At 40.0% G+C, this 19,534-nt stretch overlaps 1 protein-coding gene across 30 annotated transcripts in view; it reads left to right on the top strand.

The window, feature by feature from the left end:
* The window catches only part of CLASP2 (cytoplasmic linker associated protein 2), a 132,710-nt gene that overhangs the window by 74,876 nt on the left and 38,300 nt on the right, over nt 1-19,534 (top strand). For 11 of the 30 annotated variants that reach the window (XM_079947733.1, XM_079947736.1, XM_079947740.1 and 8 more), the window contains 6 exons: nt 2,311-2,334; nt 5,562-5,579; nt 8,106-8,207; nt 8,349-8,375; nt 16,531-16,701; nt 17,469-17,576. In XM_079947733.1, coding sequence (XP_079803859.1) covers nt 2,311-2,334; nt 5,562-5,579; nt 8,106-8,207; nt 8,349-8,375; nt 16,531-16,701; nt 17,469-17,576 — 450 coding nt within the window. The remainder of the gene's footprint in view (nt 1-2,310; nt 2,335-5,561; nt 5,580-8,105; nt 8,208-8,348; nt 8,376-16,530; nt 16,702-17,468; nt 17,577-19,534) is intronic. The other 19 variants (XM_079947760.1, XM_079947735.1, XM_079947757.1 and 16 more) reach the window with 6 other exon arrangements.

Raw genomic sequence — 19,534 nt, 5'->3', positions numbered from 1 at the left:
TTTTTGTGTGTGCCCTTGCAGTGATGTTTATGAGACACCCAGCTTTGTAAACCGAAAGGCTGTTGTTGCCTAGTTGGTTATTAGTGGTTCAATTAAATCACTTCTCTGTGGTTTGTTGGGGGGGTACTGGTGAAAAGGTCATTCTAGCATTGAGAGTACTTAAACGTCAATCCTAAGATTATTTTCTGAGGAGCAATTGTGAATGGACTTAGGACTTACTGAGAGTAAACATGCTTAGGATCAGTTCTCGAAATTCCCATTGTTCTAGGTGCATTTTGTGACAGAGAATTTCATTAGTGTGAGCTGTTTCTGAGCTTTGGGTGCAGTACTGCGCCTAAGATTTCTGATTAAAACTACAGAGTGGAAGGATAAGAGGACCTTTTTCTGCCTCCCCACTTCCAGCCACTCTCTGAAGACTGGAGAATATTAGGGGGGTGGGCAGGGGAAGGAATAGACCATGTGAAAAATGAACCTAATATTTTAGCTGCAGTTCATTCATTTTCAGCTTTGTATTCTTATTATAAAGAAGTGTGCCTAGACATTCCGTTGTTGTACCCAAAACCCAGGTTTAAGGTGCCATTTAGCTCCTAGCTTTCATATCTCAGTTTCTGGCATTGCTTAGGATCAGTATCAGCTTTGGTTTCCTGCAACAGAGAGATGAACTGTTGATGTCTTGGTTGTAGTTAGTTACTGTTTTCTCAGCTTTTGAAGAAAAATGTTTCTTCATTGTGTTACTAACACCATCCTTTTGCAAGGATGCTGTTGTACCTAATGTGTGCTGAGAGGTTTTGTATGGCTATCTAATGTGTATTTTATGGAGCTATTTTTAAAAAGAGCTAGTGTGATTTTGAATGTTCCGCTGGCATTGGTCCCATCAGCCATGTTCAGTGTTGTTTGCTAGAATCATCACTCCCCCTAGTTTGGGTGATGCCTAATGATTAGGGACACTTTGGGTGTTAAGCAAGGATGGGCTAACATGCATGGCTAACAGGCTGCAGCAGGAATAAAAGAGGTCTCCCCTGATTTGCCTTCTCCTTTGCAGGAAGTTGGTGTTAAATCTTTTGCATAAGAACATATTTCAAATTCTCAACAATTCTGATTGTACCAATGATGGTAGACATAAGTAAAGAGGCATGGTAGATGAGATATTAATGTGTGAAAAACTGTTAAAATTCAGAATAATTTGTGTTGTTTAACAAGGAATGTCCTCTTGCTTTACCAAGTAGAGGAAGTGTACTCCAATAGCAGCTTTGTGCTGAAAATATTTAGTTGGAGGACTATACATTTTTTGTATTGCATTGGCAAAGCTGTGGCATCGCATACACTTAAGTTTAAATATTCCCAATTTTATGCAAGTGAAAGGGAAGGAAAATGATACCCGGTCTTGCTGATACTTGTTATAATGCAGCATTGTTAGTTTGCCATTCATCTGGTCCTGACTGGCACCCAAATTGCTTCTTAGGTGGCACTTACTCTTTGCCAAGCTTGACATCTAGCGAGGAAAAAAAAAAGATTGGAGTAACCACTCCTGGGTTCGGGAGAATGTTGCTCTGATTCTTCTTGCCTTAAAGATTACTTAAGAGACAAGCATAGGTAGAAACCCCACCACATACTTAGTAAGTAAAAGGGTAAAGGGACCCCTGACCATTAGGTCCAGTCGTGACTGACTATGGGGTTGCTGCGCTCATCTCGCTTTATTGGCCGAGGGAGCTGGTGTACAGCTTCCGGGTCATGTGGCCAGCATGACCAAGCTGCTTCTGGCGAACCAGAGCAGCGCACGGAAACGCCATTTACCTTCCTGCCGGAGCGGTACCTATTTATCTACTTGCACTTTGATGTGCTTTCAAACTGCTAGGTTGGCAGGAGCAGGGACCAATCAACGGGAGCTCACCCCGTTGCGGGGATTTGAACCGCCGACGTTCTGATTGGGAAGTCCTAGGCTCTGTGGGCCTCGAGTTGATACACCTTCTCTTCCAGAAAGGCAACCAATTTGCACTTCCTACGCATGTACTTTTGCATGGTACAGGTGTTGCATGTCATTGCAGCAGCGCCCTCACCCTCCATGTCCCTTGAGATAGTACCCCGGGCTTCCCCCTCAAATTCCCCTACTAAATGCCCTCGCAGACACCCCTGTTTAAGAGCACTCAGCCACATCCTCAAGCCCTCAAAAATAGCTCTCAGGTTTAACAAAGATGCAAGTGTCTGTAAACTTTCTCATTTCCTTACTGAATGTTCTTTGGCTCTCTTGTCAACACGGTTTATCTAACACACTAAGTTTTCCCTGTTTCTTTGCCTGCTCTTCCAACAAAGAGGATACTTCTGACAAGATGGATGGTAAGACCCTGTTTTGTCTGATTTCTAGACTATTAATCTTGTGAAATCTGTTCATACAATACAGTAGATGTTTGCACACTAATTTCATTGGTGACTAATGTTATTTGTTCACTAACACATTGCACATTAATCTCAAGGTCTGAATTATGTTTGTCAACTTCTAATACAACATTGCTATTATATGTATCTATATGGCTGATCAGTTTTTGAACTACCTTCTCTTAATACTTTAGCTACTGACATTCAAATTAACAATGAATCTTCATTTTCTAGACACTCATCAGTAGGAGCAGTACAGTTAAATTTTTGTTGTGTTAATATTTTGCTTTCTGTAACAGACAGTCTTGGTTATTTTGCATTTCTGGGTTGCAAATTTAGGAAACTCAGTAGTTTGATTATGCTCACTAGAATTGTGTGTTCCATTTCAGCAGCTTGTTGGGCTCCATTAGAAACCACTTCTGACGCTTTCATATCTTCTGGAATTGGTCTTAGAGTAGCAGTAATGTAACTGGAGCCAAGCCAGTAGTATCTCAGTCTCAGTGGCACACACAGTGCTGGCACATTTGACATTCTTTTTTAAAAACAAAAATATTATTTATGATTTTCAGTTATATACATTTCAGTAGTTTTACAATCATTTTAACATTTCAAAATGTTCTTCCTTCCCCCTTTTTCTGCAGTTCCTTCAATTTATTTTTCCTTCATATTCCAAATTACCGTATTTTTCGCTCTATTGGATGCACCGGACCACAGGACGCACCTAGTTTTTAGAGGGGGAAATCAAGGGGGAAAATATTATTTCCCCCCCAGCCCCAAAGAGCAAGGGACAGGCTGCGTGCAGCCTGTCCGCTTCTCCCAGAGCTTCTCGGGGCTGCGGGGAAAGCCTGGTCCCCCCCCCCCAGCCCCAAAGAGCAAAGAAGCCAAGACAGCGAGCGGGATCCATAGCCGCTCAACCTCTCCAGCCAGGAGCTAAACCTCTCCAGCGCAGCTAAAGAAGAAGACAAGGCAGCGAGCACGATCCATCCCGCTCACTGCCTTGGCTTCCTCTTTAGCCTTAGGCAGCATCTTTAGCCTTGCGCAACGGGATGGATCGTGCCCGCTGTCCACCGGGGCTGGACTAGATGACTCCTGGGGTTCCCTTCCAACCCTGCAATTCTATGACCTTGGAAGGTGTTGGGGGTCTCCACCACTGGAGGCTTTTAAGCAGAAGTTGGGGGACCATCTGCTTGGCGTTCTTTAGCTGTAATTCCTACATTGTGAGGGGGCTGGGCTAGATGACCCTCGGGTGGCCCTCCCAGCTCTATACAGTCCTACACGTCTGCGGCAGGAGATCCACAGCCACTTCACGCAATGCCCACTCCCAATTTTCATTGGAGAAACATGTGGCTTCAGTGTCTAGGTAGGTACCCCCCTACCTGCCACTCTTCCCCCACCCCACTTAAGCCGAGGGAATTCCTGCCAGAGAAGCTCCCAGGTGAGGCAAGGGTTAAGATCTACCTCTGGTAAATGGCTTTCCCTTTTCTCCTCTTCTTCTGTGCTATTTCCTTCTTTTGTGTTTTGTTTAATCTGTTTTTATTGGATACTAAAATAAAAGCTGCAAAGTTTCCTTTTTTATAATATTCCCCCCCCCAAACTAAAACGTTAATCTAGATAAAAACACTGATCCAGAGGAAAAGAAGAGGGTTGAGAAAGGACGAAAAAAGAAAAAGAGGTAGAGATAGAGATGTTTTTTAAAAGTTGGCTTCTTTAGCCTTGCGCAGCCTCCCCGCGGCTGGAGAGATTACGCAAGGCTTTTCTAGAGGAGGGAGACGGGACTGACTGGCCGCGTCAGTCCCTTCTCCCTCCTGGGGAAAAGCCCACAAGAGCCGCACGAAGCTTGTGTGTGGCTCTTGGGGGCTTTTCCTGCCTGCCTCCCCCCCTGCATTCGCTCCATAGGACGCACAGACTTTTCCCCTTCGTTTTTAAGACGGAAAAACTGCGTCCTATGGTGCGAAAAATACAGTAACTTAACATATTCATTTATTCATCTATTTCAAATATATACTCTTATAAAACTGCAGGTTATTGCAATAATCCTGTCAGTGTTCTTATCTGTTTACAGTTTGTTTGTAAATAGTCAATAAATCATTTTCATTCTTTTATAAAAAGTTTGTTATCTTGATTTCTTATTTTTCCGGTAAGTTTCGCCATTTCTGCATATTCCACAAGTTTTTGTATCCATTCTTGTTTTGTCAGGACTTTTTCTTCTTTCCATTTTTGGGCAAATAACATTCTTACCACTGTAGTCTCACACATGAAAAAAATTCTATAGAGTCTAACTCGTTTTCCCCCTATAATTCCCAAAATGAAAAATTCTGGGGTTTTTTTAACAAATGTTATTCTGAACATCTTTTTCAATTCATTATACAGTTGTACCTTGGAAGTTGAACGGAATCCATTCCAGAAGTCCATTTGACTTCCAAAACGTTCGAAAACCAAATCGCAGCTTCTGATTGGCTGAAGGAAGCTCCTGCAACCAATTGGAAGCCCCGTCGGACAGTCAGCTTCCAAAAATAGTTCGCAAACCAGAGCGGTCACTTCCGGGTTTGCAACGTTCGGGAACCAAAACGTTCGGCAACTAAGCTGTTTGACTTTGCAACTACCCCTTTCTGACTCGGCCACAATTAATTTATTTGGGTACGATTCAGCCAAGTCATGGAGAAGTCTCACTGAAATCAATGGATTTAAGTACTGTATTTAAGTCCAGTAATTTCATTGGCTCTGTTCCAAGCATGACTTTGTTGGATATCACTCTCTATGCTGGATTTCATAAGATTAGTCTGTTCAGAATGTACTTAGTTTGAATATATTGCTCTGATTTTATGTTCATGGCTTTCAAGACTGCCTACTAAAGGAAAGCTAGTTTTGAATCTTGTTTTGGAGTTAGTTGTGTGAATGTTTCTGAAAGTTTACCTGTTTTTGCACATTGTGCCAGATCTGTTGTACAGCTATGTCAAAAAGTAATTTTAGCAGTGGTGGTGGATAGGTGCAATACAGAACTTTTCATCAGACAAAGAATGTAGCTTCTAATGCAGGGTAACTGCATCAAAAAATATTTAATGGACTAGAATTTAATCTCATATAATACACTTTTTAATATATACACATTTAGGAAGCCAAAGAGTGATTGCTTACCTAATACAAAAAATCTGCTTGGAATGTCATTGTTTAATATTTTTCCCGTTTAGGAACAGCTTCTGAGGATGGTAAGAGAATGAAGCTTCTGCTAAAAATGAAATGCTTTCATCTTATATTTTCATTATCACAAACAACAGCATTGTACAGAGTATATAGTCCCCCATGTGACCTTCAGGGTTAATTCATTAGTTGGCTTGCCTAATAATGTTTTGTTGCTGCAATATTTATTTGCAAAATATTGTGTTTTATTTTATATTTTTTCCAAGTAACCATTCACAGTAAAAATGTATTGGTACCCATTTTATTTTAGATGTGCAAAGTTTTTTGGTGGAAATTTCAACATGCTAGACAGACATTCTCATGCTTTGGGGAAGCAGGTGCTACTATTTATTTGGACTTGAAATTTCTCTTGGAAATCAAGTAGATCCATAGCTCAGGTTGGTCTGTCAAGCTGTGGTCAAGTATTGTCAAATGGTCTTTAAAACATTAACTTTACGAGAATCCAAAAATGATATCCATCAAAAAGTTTAATACTGTGCTTACCTTTGTTTTGTAATTGTAATATGTTCCAGCACTAAACAATGACACTGACTTTTTAAAGATGGAAAATTATGATTAATTTTGCTACATTTTACTCTGTCCTTTTCTGCAAGGAGCTCAAGACTATATATTAACTCTATCCACACAATACCCCTGTTAGGTAGTTTAGACTGAGTTGTGCAACTGGCTTAACATCACCTAATGAGCCTCATGACTGAGGGAATCTAGGTCTCCTTGATCCTAGCTGTATAGTATACCCATTAAGCAATGGCCTTTGCCACTGATAACTGCTTGTGTTCCTGCTTGAAGATACCTGCAGTTACAATATGTATTCAGTGTGAAATTTTTTTGTTGTTTGCCTCTAACTGCAGCAAGGCTAGGGGTCAAGATGCCCTCACTCCTGCCCTTGCTAATGAATCACACCATCATGACATAAAAATATTAATCTACAATGACATTCTTGAAATATTTGACAATATTTGTCCAATATTCAAATAGGTGAACATGACTGTTCAGTTGACCAGTATTCCAACCCTACGTTTTGCACCAATAAGCAAATATATCGATCCAGATAAAAATGAGGATGATTGCCATGTGGATTTCATCATTATTATTGCAGTGGAAGCTGGATCATGTCTTTCTGGTCCTTTTGCATCATACCTAAATGGTGGCACTCTGTATTCCTGCCTTGTACAGGTCAAAGTCTTTGTGCATTTAAGCACCATCTAACCATTACAATGGATGGCAGAAATACTGTCACTGCATGGGTGTTATTGTGTTGAATTTAGCCAAACCTGTTTGTGCATAATAAACTTAACGTGCATAAAACATTGTTTTCTAGTAGCTAAGGAAATAACACTTCTAGACTTTCTGTGAGCTTATTTCTCTACTTGATGAATAAATCTTTAGGGAGCCAAAAAAGTATGAGAACTATATTGAATGAGATTATACACTGAACTGTACTGCACTTTCTGCTTTTCTTCTGGGTTGTATTTTAATATTCAGCAATATCTACCATTAGTAATTCTTAAATGCTGGAGCAGCGGTTCTTAACCTTTTTTGGGACATGAACGCCTTTGAGAACCTAATAAAAGCTATGGACCCTCCTCCCTAGAAAAATACAAATTCATAAATTAAGACAAAAAAATTACATGCAATTTATTTTATTTGCATTGGAAGAATCTTTTTTCTGTGTGTGCCTGATTCACAGACCCCATGGGGACCCATTGTTTTTATGGACCTCGGGTTAAGAAGCACTCTGCTAGAGTAATGGGATATTAGGAACCAAAATGTATTTTTCCCCTCTTTAACCCTAAGCATCCTGCTAACTCAGGCATGGGGAACCCCTTGTCCTCCAGATGTTGCTGTTCCTATCCTATGATATGTTCCTATCATTTCTGACCATTGGCCATGCTGATGAAAGGTCGAATCCAAACCACCTGGAAAGTCCCATGCCTCTGCCATCTCAAATCCATCCTGCTAACTCTTCAGTGCAGAATTATTGACTGGATAGTTTCAGAGCTGTTTTAATCTTAGCTCTTTGAGAGAAAAGAAATACACATCCAGCTTAAGTATGGAGAATAGGGTTTGGTGTTTCTCCAACTCTCTGGAGCAAATTTAGGGGTTGTAGGGACTGTAGAGGGGAGGGGGAAATACTCAGAATTGCTTCCCTCCTCCTCCTGATGTCAGCTTAGCAGTACCACTGCATACAACCAAAAGTATTTAAACTAGAAAAAGGGAGACAGGGTCATGGGAAAGCCTGCGAACATTATGGTTTATCATATTACATCTTCAGAGTCACAGCAAGACACTGGCAAAATTTTGCACTCCGCATTCCCTTTTGAAGTTTGCGTTTCTGCCATTCTCTGGCGTATTGAGAAGTTGTGACTGGAGCATCTGCTCTAGTCTTTCTTTTTTAGCATTTCGTACTCTAGCTGCAAAATAGCTGCTTAGAGCAACAGTCTTACTGCTTTAATGTTTCTCTTCAGGTGACGGAAATATTTCTCTAATACTTGTGCTATGTGTTGCTTGTTTCTTGTTGTTTCACTTTATAGGACGTGTGCGGACCAAACTTTCAGCTCCCTCTATTGGCATGGGAAACTCAAAGACGGATTCCAGAGGCCGTAGTCGAACAAAAGTTGTGTCTCAGTCGCAGCGTATGTATTTCTATGTTGTCGTTCTTACTCTCTTAATAAGATTAAGCCATATGCATAGTGTACAATCATTGACCAAAGGATATGGTCAAATATATATATATTTTAAAACACTACATACTGAGTTGTTGTTCTGTGCCATAGGTTCATCATCGCCAGACAAAAATGAAGGTATTTTTTTTTCAGTGTTTCAGTGTTTCGGGTCAGTAGTCTGCATGCTTTTGGAGTCTCTTATAGTCCGTGTGGTGTTATTTTGAACAAGATATTAAAATGAAAATTTACTTTTTTAAAAAAACCACTAAGAAATTATTCCTGTGATTAGGGATTGTGAAATTATTCCTGTAATTAGGGATTGTGAAATTATTCCTGTGATTAGGGATTGTGATTAGACTATATGGAGACCTTACAAATGAAGATGCATTGTGAAACAGTGTAGTAATTGCAGATTTTAATACAGAGAATAAAGAGTGAATTGATAGTTTATGTTCATGATGCCATAGAAAATATATGCAGCATGTGTAGGATGAGAGAGACAACTAGATTTTGTTTCATTATTAAATGGTCATTTACTGAATAAGACACTGATTTTTCTGTCATTTTAACATAGAGTTTGAGTTGCTTTAGGTTTAATGTGACTTTTCAGTTTGATTTTCAAACACTGGTATTGGAAAAAGGCTATACAACATTGATCTCAACTCAATAACAAGATGCACCCCATACTCTCACTTTAGCACCAGGGAAGAAAGATAAGGGGTTGTCATCCCTGCATTTCTTACACCATAAGGAATGTTTACTGCACACCTACTGCAGCACATTTATTTTTCCCTGCCTACCTGAGAAGTGTAACCTGTAGATATTGATGGATGTAAATTCCAAAGGTGTAGGGGCATAGTTCAGTGAGATTTTTCTCCACTTCACAAATTATGTAGAGGAAATATTGCCAGTGTTTTTGGATAACCATAGAAGATAATATACAAATGAGGAATACCCTAGAGTATGTGGGCAAATGTCCCTATAAAGACAATAAAGGCAATTTTATTAGCATAGAGACAGGAATTAGAAAACTATATCAGACTCTCCCTAGCTGCAGTAGAGATATCTTGGAAGGCAAAGTGAGATAAAAATACCTGAGAGCTGACTACTGTATTATGATTCAATTGTCATTTTTAATGCAAATATTTGCAACTGCCCATCATCTGGTAGTGCCTGGGACTTTATGTATATGAAAGAAGACTCTTATTGGTGTACTTTAATAATTGCTTTATTTCATTCCAGGAGATTGCTTAAAGGGTTAATTCCCTAATGTTAATTATGTGGATTTAGAATGTGCCTCTGTTTTTCTTTCCATTCAAAGCCCTTTTTTGGCATTGTAAATAATCTGTTGTGTGGGTTTGGAATTCAGTCTTAACACTCTGCTTTAAGGGTTTAATATAGCATACAAATGGTGTGTTCTACGAGATATAAAAATTGCACACGACGAAACTAACTGTAACCCAATAATGTAAGCAAGAAGAGATCATTGTGATAGAGATAAGCTCAGTGCAACAAGACAAAACAGTTTCATTTGCTGTGTCCTGCAATGGCAGCTATTGGCCCCATGTTTTTGCAAAATATTGCACTCAGTGCTAGAAGGCGTATCTTCATCACTTTAATGCTAATGGATTTTAAGAGTTGGCTCTGCTTCTGAGCTCATAGCAAATCATCAGATTATGGAGACTTTATGAACTACTTCACTCACTAGCTACCCCGTGTCTTACATTTACACATAGTGTTGGTGATTATGATAGGCATGTTTGCAAGCTGAATTATACTAATTATAGAGCTTCAATTAAGTGTAACTTTTTGTTAATTATATATTCAATGCCCACATTTGGACAATGAATCTCAGCTTAATAAGCCAAGATATGCATGAGCTTCAGGCACCTGCAGGAAGCTGCAATTAGTCATAGTTTATTGTTACATTAGTACTGGGAGCTATGGTTAGTGGCTTCCATACAAGCCAGGCTTGTTTGCACAAAGCCATGCAGATGTGCCTAAAGCTCACACACATCTCTGCTTATTAAGCAAATTTTGATGATCCAAATGTGGCCAATGACAACCCTGGACTTGCTTCTGCATAATGCGTGATAAGCCCCTAGTACTATTGCAGACATGCATGCAAAAGGATCTCAATAGGTGGTAGTTAATGAAAAACTAATACTTTAAGTGACAGTGCTGTCACATTTTATTTATGCAGTATTCTCATTCTGAGACTAGCTGGTTTATTATAGCATGAGCTCACATAGACTGCAGTTGATAAATTAAGTGCATGTACCTATTTTGGTGATTGTGTGTGTAACAGCAGTATTGCTCATTAATTGCAGAATAAAAACAATATGGTTAGGATAATGTAAATATAAAACAAAATTGCTAGAGACTTAACATATAACTGCGGGAGAGGTTGTTGCTTGGTTGGTTCCAGAGCAGAATAGTCCCTGCTACCTCGAAAGAGGCAATGATCTAACCACTTTGCTGAGCTTGAATCTTGACAGTCACTAGGGATGAGTGGTTCCTCCGTCAAATAAATTGGTCTGAATGCAGTGGCACTCAGCCCTGAATGTGCAGGTACACAGGCTCAAGGTGCTTCCAGATCTAACTGTCATTGGAGACCCATGTAGCCTCAGAATCTAGAAGCACATTTTCCAGCTGCACTTTATATAACAGCTTCTACCATCCCTGGGCTAGGAGAGCTTGACCACAGCAGTTGAGGAATTTGTGACTTCAAAATTGGATAACTGCAACGCACTCTTTGTGGGGCTTTTCTTACGCTTGATCTGGAAACTGCAGTTAGTGCAGGATGCTACAGCATGATTACTAACAGGAGTGGGGCACTGTCAGCATATAGCACCTGTGCTCAGATATCTGCACTGGTTTCCAGTTTGTTACTGGGCTCAGTTCATGGTGTAACTATTATTATAAAGGTGAAGGTACCCCTGAGTGTTAGTTCCAGTCGTGGACGACTCTGGGGTTGCTGCGCTCATCTCGCTCTATAGGCTGAGGGAGCCTGCGTTTGTCTGCAGACAGCTTCTGGGTTATGTGGCCAGCATGACTAAGCCGCTTCTGGCGAACCAGAGCAGCGCACGGAAACGCCGTTTACCTTCCCGCCGGAGCAGTACCTATTTATCTACTTGCACTTTGACGTGCTTTTGAACTGCTAGGTGGGCAGGAGCAGGGACCGAGCGACGGGAGCTCACCCCGTTGTGGGGATTCAAACCGCTGACCTTCCGATCAGCAAGCCCTAGGCTCAGTGGTTTAGACCACAGCGCCAGCCGCGTCCCCTTAACTATTATTATATAAAGCCCTTAAGGCTTTGGACCAGTTTACTTGCAGGATCACCTTGCCCCCTATGGGCCCACTCAACCACCTTGATCTGCAGAACTGGCACCATTACAGATGGCACATATTACCTGTTCCACAGTTATAAGAAACTGATCTTTGAGTGTGACAGCACCTACACTTTGGAACTCCCTGCCTATTGACATCAGGCAGGGTTCACTATACAATTTTTGGTACATAATTAAAATAATATGGTTTCGGCAAGCCCACCCAGACACATAAATATTGATTGTTCTTGTTTGTTGTTGTTAATTAATTAATTAATTAATTTCCTATACCCGGGGGTCTCAGGGTGGTTCATGTGTTTTGTCCTTTTTATAGTTAATTATTTTTAAATATTGTTAGTTGTGTTTAACTATTATTTCTTGTAACTGCTTAGAGTTTTTACTACAGTCAAGTGGTATATAATTTTTGTTAAATAAAAATAAGCAGGCATCTTACAAGAAGATAAACTTGTAAGCTTTTAATCTAACCATCTTGCTTAAATTATTTGTGGATAGTCCTTTATAAACATTATGGAACATTCAAGGATGTTGGTGTATAAAATCATATTTAAAACTTTAAGGAAAGTTAGATATGTGATTATAATGTGTATTTTAATTGTGCAATTAACTAAAATGGGCAAAGTTTGATAACAGTAGCTTTGAACTGGGAAGCTACCAAAAATCCAAGAAGACACTATTTTTAATATTTGAAACAATTTACGTGCATTAGCTTTATTATTGCTACTCATCAATTTACTCTAAATGAAATGTTTTAGGATTTCAGATGGTTGTTTCTAAAATGGTCTGTGTAGATTTGCCATTAAATGTCTGTCTATCTGGAATATTATAAATGAAGGAGTGAAAGCCACACATAGGTTTTTCAGTGGCAATGAATTTTGAGGGTATTGAAAGTGTATTTCTTTTCACCATGCAGTTCTGTAGTTGAACTGAACCTTCAGCAGTGATAATAATTAAATATTCCTATCATTCTGGCAGTCCATGAAAGCTTGTCATTCCTCATAACTAGATCAGTAATGGCGGACAACTTTTCCATAGACAGTTTGCTACAACTATCAACTTTCTCCTATCACAGGGTGGCCTGCCTGATGTTGTTGGACTCCAGTTCCCAGCAGCCCCAGCCAACATGGCCTACTGATTAGGAATAATGGAAGCAGTAGTCCAGCAACATCTGTGGTTGCACATGTGCCCTACCCTTGCCGTTAGAGGAGTGTTGGGTGTATGTGTTTGCACCCACTGTTCTGCATCGTGAACGGAGCTCAGCACAGAGATTTCTCAAGTCAGCCACCTGAAAACAAAAGTTTGAAAATCTCTGCCGTAAACAAATCTTCACCTGTGTCCCCATAGCTGTCATTTCATATTCTTTAACTATTGGGATGGGCCTGCAATAGCATGGCGGGTTTGTATTTGTGACCAGCAACCATTTAATCTTGTGGGTCCGTTGTGGAATCTTTGAAAAGAACTAGAGCAGTAGTGAAGATGTTGACCCAAGTCTGCATGGTATTCTTCAACTATTTCATGAAGATTACATAAAAGCCAGCACTAAGATGTGATAGCGTGCTCTCCCTCTCTGGTTGTATTTCCATACACACAATGACATAAATATAAAAGTAAGGCCAGGGGCATGTAGATGTTAAAAATACTGCTTTGAAATTCTTGTAGTCGGGCACTCATCTTTGGTTGTTCCTTTACAACTTCTGCATGCATGCCAGATACAATTTTTTTGTATCTTTCCCCTCTTCTTAACCCACTCCATTTTGATTTTCCTTCATTGTATTATCCAAATTGAAGAACTTGTTACCGTTTCTTCAGCTATTAAAGCTTGCACTTAAAATTTACTTGGAGTGAAGATATCCAAAGATCTCGATCCAGTGTTTCAATTCAATTTACCGATGAATTTATGAACGCGGTGCAGTTCTTTGTTCGAGAGCTGAAGAACTGTAATTTTGCAGCTTCTGTTTTGTCTGCTTCGTATATAAGCACCTGAGCCTGGTGGAGGCTATGAAAATGCACTGCTTTTTGCGCTAACCCTCTTGTTGCATTCCCCCCCTCTTTTATGTGAACTGACTAAAGCCTTTTTATTTCCATTTGCCATCCATTGTTAATCTGCTCTGCTCCCTCCCTATTCATGGATTTTATACCCTTACCCTACTCCTGCCTTTACACTTGTTCAGGATCACAGTCTGCTAATCCACAGTCTGGTGGTAAGGCTTTTCAGATTTTGTGTGTGCATCATTGTTTGTCCATCCATCACAACAGGATCCTATTCAGCAGAAGCAGTCAATATTTACGCACGTAGGTTAAAATACCCCTGCCAAAAGAAATACCTTGAAGAATCTAAAGGCACATAGGTTTTAGGAATTCAGATGAACAATTGAGCAGCCTCAAGAGCCAGGATGTAGGGACAAATTTTATGATGCTCCAAGCTGAAATGGTTGGAACCATTTTATAAAGAGAAGCATGCAGTGGCCATTGGTTTTCATGCTGAAGATTGCTCCAAATACTACAAATGCCCCAAATGCAAAATACAAAAACGTGTAGATAGTAATGGGTGACAATCACATACATGTTGTGCTGCTCACGCGTTCAGTGAAATAAACAATGTGATAATCAGATATGATAGTCTACATGCAGTTTTCATTATTTTTCAGGATGAGTATGCATAACACAGGAAACAACCTGTGATTTCATGCTTTGTACCACATAATTTAACATGGAGCATATAATCTTCTAACAATCCATTTGTTTCACTTAATATTTTTGGAGGGACACTTTAAATTACCAGGGTTAAAACTTACTCACAATATTTAGCAACAGCTCTTAAAAGGAGGAACTCCAGTGCCTATGTAATCTGAAGTAAAACTCGCTGAGTTAATTGGACTTGCTTCCAAGTATATATAGCATTTTGGCCTTCAAGTAGTCTGAATGCTATGCGGGGACCCCAAACACGTTTATGCTAAAAAACGTACGCAGTTGGGTTTCGGTACACATACTTTTTTTGCTGAATAGACTCCTGCCTGAAAGAAGGCATTTGACAGCGGTATTTCCCAAACCTCTGATAGCTGAAGTACACTTACATTTTTGAGTTTAAGTTGGAGACACACATATATCCAAAAAGGGTTTATTTTAGAATGTGAAGGTAAGAATTTTATTTGGTGAATTGGTGCTGTGGACTTGGAGGGTCCTGCCTCCTGCCTTTCTGTATGTTTTCGTTCTGAGCGTACCTCCTGGAAAACTTCTCACGTTGATGACCCATGCATAGAAGCAGTGACAAGCATCTCTTGAGAGCAGGTAACTGCTTTGTTGAGAGTGAGTGAATCTTGCAGAATACAGTAAGAAAGTGGATTGCCTGCAGATTGCTAATGCTGCTAAGAAGGAGCCAAGGCCAGAACGGGGCATCATACAGAAACACACTCTCCTTAGTGCAGGGTTGGGGAACTTCATTCAGATGTTGCTGGAATAAAGCTCCCCTCATTCCTAACCGCTGATGCTGGCAAGTTGTTGATGGGAATTGGAACCCGACAAAATTTGCAAGGCTGAAAGTTCTCCATTCCTGCCCTAGTGATAGTTGCTGTGGACTAAGAGGAGCCTTTACTTCTCACTGCGCACCAGTGTGACAAAGCATGTGGTTTGGGAATTGCTGTTCTATTCCATTAGCACATTGTATCCGAATGGACACGGTGATTCACATAGCATTTGCATGGTGCATTGACTTGCCCTTCCATCCTCCATCTTGATCCTGTTTATATAATGAAGTACATAATGAAATGGATTGTTTAAATGTATGTGGTTATTTTGATTTGTCTTCAAGGATTGGTCATGTCAGGCCATATCATACTACTACAAAGAAATCTACGTGTTAAAATAAAACCAGCCTGTCGTGCTTTTTAAAATGGGTGGGACTGCTGTCCTTCAGCACTACACAGTTATGCTGTAAATGCATTGAAATTGAAAAGTGTTAGGATATCATTATTTACCAACAAGTCACTTTATCTTCACTTGCCAACTTTGGTTCTATTTTGTGTTAGACAAAAATGTTCAAAGACACAATTTGTACAACAATTTACAGGGCAGTTTGCCATGAGCTTCCACACTTGGAGCTAGTGCAGAAAAAAAGCAGTTTTATTGCCCTCCCACCTTCCCTGGCCAGCACAACTGACACTACTTTAGATGCAGCCATGGCCCCAGTGCTCTGTACAGTCCTGCTATTCACAGCCAGGATTACAGCCTAGAACATTTGGAAATAGGATGTCTCTGTTTTTATACTCAGTGCATGTGAAACTGTTTATTTAACGTAAAGTTCTAACTTGCAAACCTATTGTCAAAGAAAATTTAGTACTTGGACGTTCAGGTGTAATTTAAAGAGCTGCTTTAGGTGATCACAAGTTCTTCAGGGTATGCACCTAGTTGCCAAATGACATCTCTCTGCAAGGCATCAGAGGCTATTCTCTGGTTTCCCAAGTTTCAGGAATGGCTTATTGGTTAGCACTGATAATTGCTTTTAGAAATGGAGTATCAGCCCCACTGACCTTGGCACCCCAGTCCAATTAAAGTTGGGAATGTTACACAAAATAAGCAGTTTCCTTCCAGCTATGTCTCTGGAGCATCAAGACTCTTGTAATTAGTTCCTAGCTTGTGATGATGCATTAATATGCCCCTGGCAGTTTAATGCGAGTGGTATGTGTTTTAATTATTAAAATTTGGAAATTAGTATTTAAGGAGGTACAAATATTAAAAGCATATTTTGTGCATGAACTAATAAACTTTGCTTTAACACAGCACACATGTTCCAGATTCTATGCTGTTCATTATCGTCAGGTTCTTCCAAACAACTTCTCAAACCATTCCATTCTACCATAGCTGTTTCATTTATCTTGAGATTTTTCTTTTACTCCCAAGCAGTTATGCATTGGAATGTATAGCTTATGTTTGCTTTGCTTTGCTTTCAGCTGGCAGCCGTTCTGGTTCCCCTGGAAGAGTTTTGACTACAACTACACTCTCAACTATGAACACAGGGGTTCAGAGAGTGCTAGTCAGTCATGCAACAGCACAAAAGCGAAGCAAGATTCCGCGAAGTCAAGGATGTAGCAGGGAGGCGAGTCCTTCAAGACTGTCAGTTGGTAAGGCTTGCTAGCTAGTCATAGCTTCTTTCTTTTATATCTCTCACATAGTCACTGAATTCAGGTGATCTGAGTCCAGGTTTGCTGAATATCTGCTTGTAAATTGGGTCTTCCATGTCATAGCCTGAGATTAGTAACACATTAGGTAAAGAATAGTAAGCATCTTACTATTCTCCTTTAGATTGGAAAAGCATACTCAGTAAACAAAGCAAGCTCACTAAATATCCAGTCATCACCTCCCAGGCTAAGGCTTATTTCACACACTAGGTGGTTTTTCCAGCAATACCCAGTCCCTGTTGCTTAATATATGTATGTGGAAAAGCATTCTCACAGGCATAGGTTTATTGCATGCATGTTTCACAGTTCTAAGCGTATATGAAAAGCATCCTGCAAGAAGCACCTCTTAGAAATACAGAAAATGATGAAAATGAATATCCTTGACTTTCAGTCTTATCTGCAGGTATGAACAAATATGCAGCATATATTAATTCCGCCCTATTTCCCCCTAAAGTTAGATGTGCCTAATTCCATTCGCACTTTAACTCTTTTCCAAATGGGCACGTGATAAACATGCGCTTCTGTTGAAGTGCCTGTGTTTTCTGTAAGTCAAAGTAAGGAGAAATGCATATATTTAGATGTCATTCGTGCTTTAGAAAAGTGGGGTCTTGTTGTGAAAGGTAACATGTGGGATTGCATTAAAATGTCAACTCTTTCTGTGTCTTCTCCCTTTCTGTGCTGCTGTTGGTCTGTACCCTGAATCATACTAGCACGAGGTAGCCGTATTCCTCGGCCTAGTGTGAGTCAGGGGTGCAGTCGGGAAGCCAGCCGTGAAAGTAGCAGGGATACAAGCCCTGTCCGCTCTTTTGCGCCCCTTGGTAAGTACTTGGAGAGCTTGTTCTGCATGGCTGTGTTTGCCCTTGATTATCTGCTAATATAAGCTAAATAAAGAGATGGCATTTAACAAGACAGTCTATTAAGTCTGGCTGAAGACTTTGCCCATTTGAAGAGCCTAAAAATGCCCTCCGTAATTCTAGAGTGACGACGCAATCCAGAAGTGTATGCCTAGCAACCCCCAAGGTTCTTCCACACATGCCAGTTAGCCATCCCTTCAACGCTCTTGCCTCCCAGTTTCTCTTGTAAATGAGAAATCATTTTCAGTGTTACACATACTGTTCCCCGCCCCGTAACCTAATCATCAGCTCTTGCACTAAAACCCAAACTTCTTTTGAAAACTGGTGTTCAAGGAGCAGTTTGGGAGATCTTCAGGGTTGATACCTGTTTGGGAGAAACACGCTATAGTATCTCTGATTATAGGGGCACACTTCTGGATTGTTCCCTGGCGCAAATGATTGTAAAATTGATATTCTGAGAATCAAGGTTTGCCCTTCGTTTCTGTGTTGCACATGCTTATCAGCCGTTCCTTCTTACCGTACTAGATTTGTTTTGATTTTCCCCTGTTCTTGATCTTTAGTATGAAAATCATAATGCATTTAATAATTTTATAGTGTAGTAGTGGCAATGCAGTTTCAGAGGACTCGGTTTTTAACCCTGCAAAACCAGCAGATTCACAGCACAGTCAAGAAACAAGTTATAGATTAGGTTTGGGGTTTTTTTTTCAAAACCTTACTTTAGTGCCTGGCCTGGGAACACAACATTGGCACTGGAAACCTTTCTGAATTTCATAGATAGAAGATAACTTCTAGAAGAAAAGTCTTTTTTCATGGACATAGTATTCTAAGTTGCTTATCTGACATTTAGTGGCTGCGTTCGGATGAAACACAAAGCCATTAAACTATAGCTAAGCAAATTAGTCTCTGCATGACCTACTTACTACAGCATGCAGCTCAAGTATTCCCACTGTGCTCCTCCTTTCCTCCAGCAGGGAAACAACCATACAGCGGTTCACTTTGCACTATGCCCAAACACATGCCCGTTGTTTGTTTTTTTCTAAACCAGGAGTAGCTAATGTGGTGCCCTACCAGATCTCCCATAAACCCCAGCCATCATAAGTAATGGTCATGGATGATGGAGTTGGAGCTGGCTTATCCCTGCTCTGAACAAAGCACAACCATGGTTTGTTTAGAGTAAAACAAACCACAAGCGCTGATTCAAGGCTTAATACCAGGCCTAGCCACTTTGTGGTTTGACACTGCTTTAAGCTAAAACCATTTTAATCCAGGGAAATTGAATTAACTTCCCTTGTTGAGCATTGATCAGACTTTTTAAAAACTCCCTTCAATGGCTTAAACTGCTTGGCAATTCTTTTTCTTATTTTTTACGTTCCCTTCCTAGAAAAAAAACTTAGGGGTTTTTTGAGCCACATTTTTCCTGTTTCAGTAAAATTTAGCACTGCAATGCCACTGCTTAACTCAAAACCCTGGAAATCACTCTTCTGTATAAGCTTGCTTTAGTTATCATCCAGTGGTCCATTTGTTTTAAGTTAAGGCAACCTCTCCTTCAGTCTTTTCCCCATCAATGGGCAAGGAATGCCCATTGATAGCTATGCCACTTTACACATTTTTGATGAGGAAATATAATGTAATCAGAACTTATTTATGTATACTATTAACTTTAACACAATAAATGTTAACACAAAGAACACATTTGTTCCCTACGCTTTTGCTACACTCCTTTTACTAAGTTATATCTAAAATGTGAAGGGGGAAGTTGCATGCTGTATGTGATTAACGTAATGAATCAAGTAAAATGTTAATTATGTTAACTTGGAAAAATGAATTCACACATTTTAATTTCAATGTTCACCAGGAGAATTAGAACTTCAAGGTTTCTGTCCTTTTAATGATTCTTAGATACACAGATGGACTAAGGGGAT

The sequence above is a fragment of the Podarcis cretensis genome (assembly GCF_951804945.1).
Source record: "Podarcis cretensis genome assembly, chromosome: 12".
NCBI classification, from domain to species: Eukaryota; Metazoa; Chordata; class Lepidosauria; order Squamata; family Lacertidae; genus Podarcis; species Podarcis cretensis.
The sequence above is the reverse complement of the archived record's forward strand: the minus strand, read 5'-3'. Positions and strand labels throughout refer to the sequence as shown.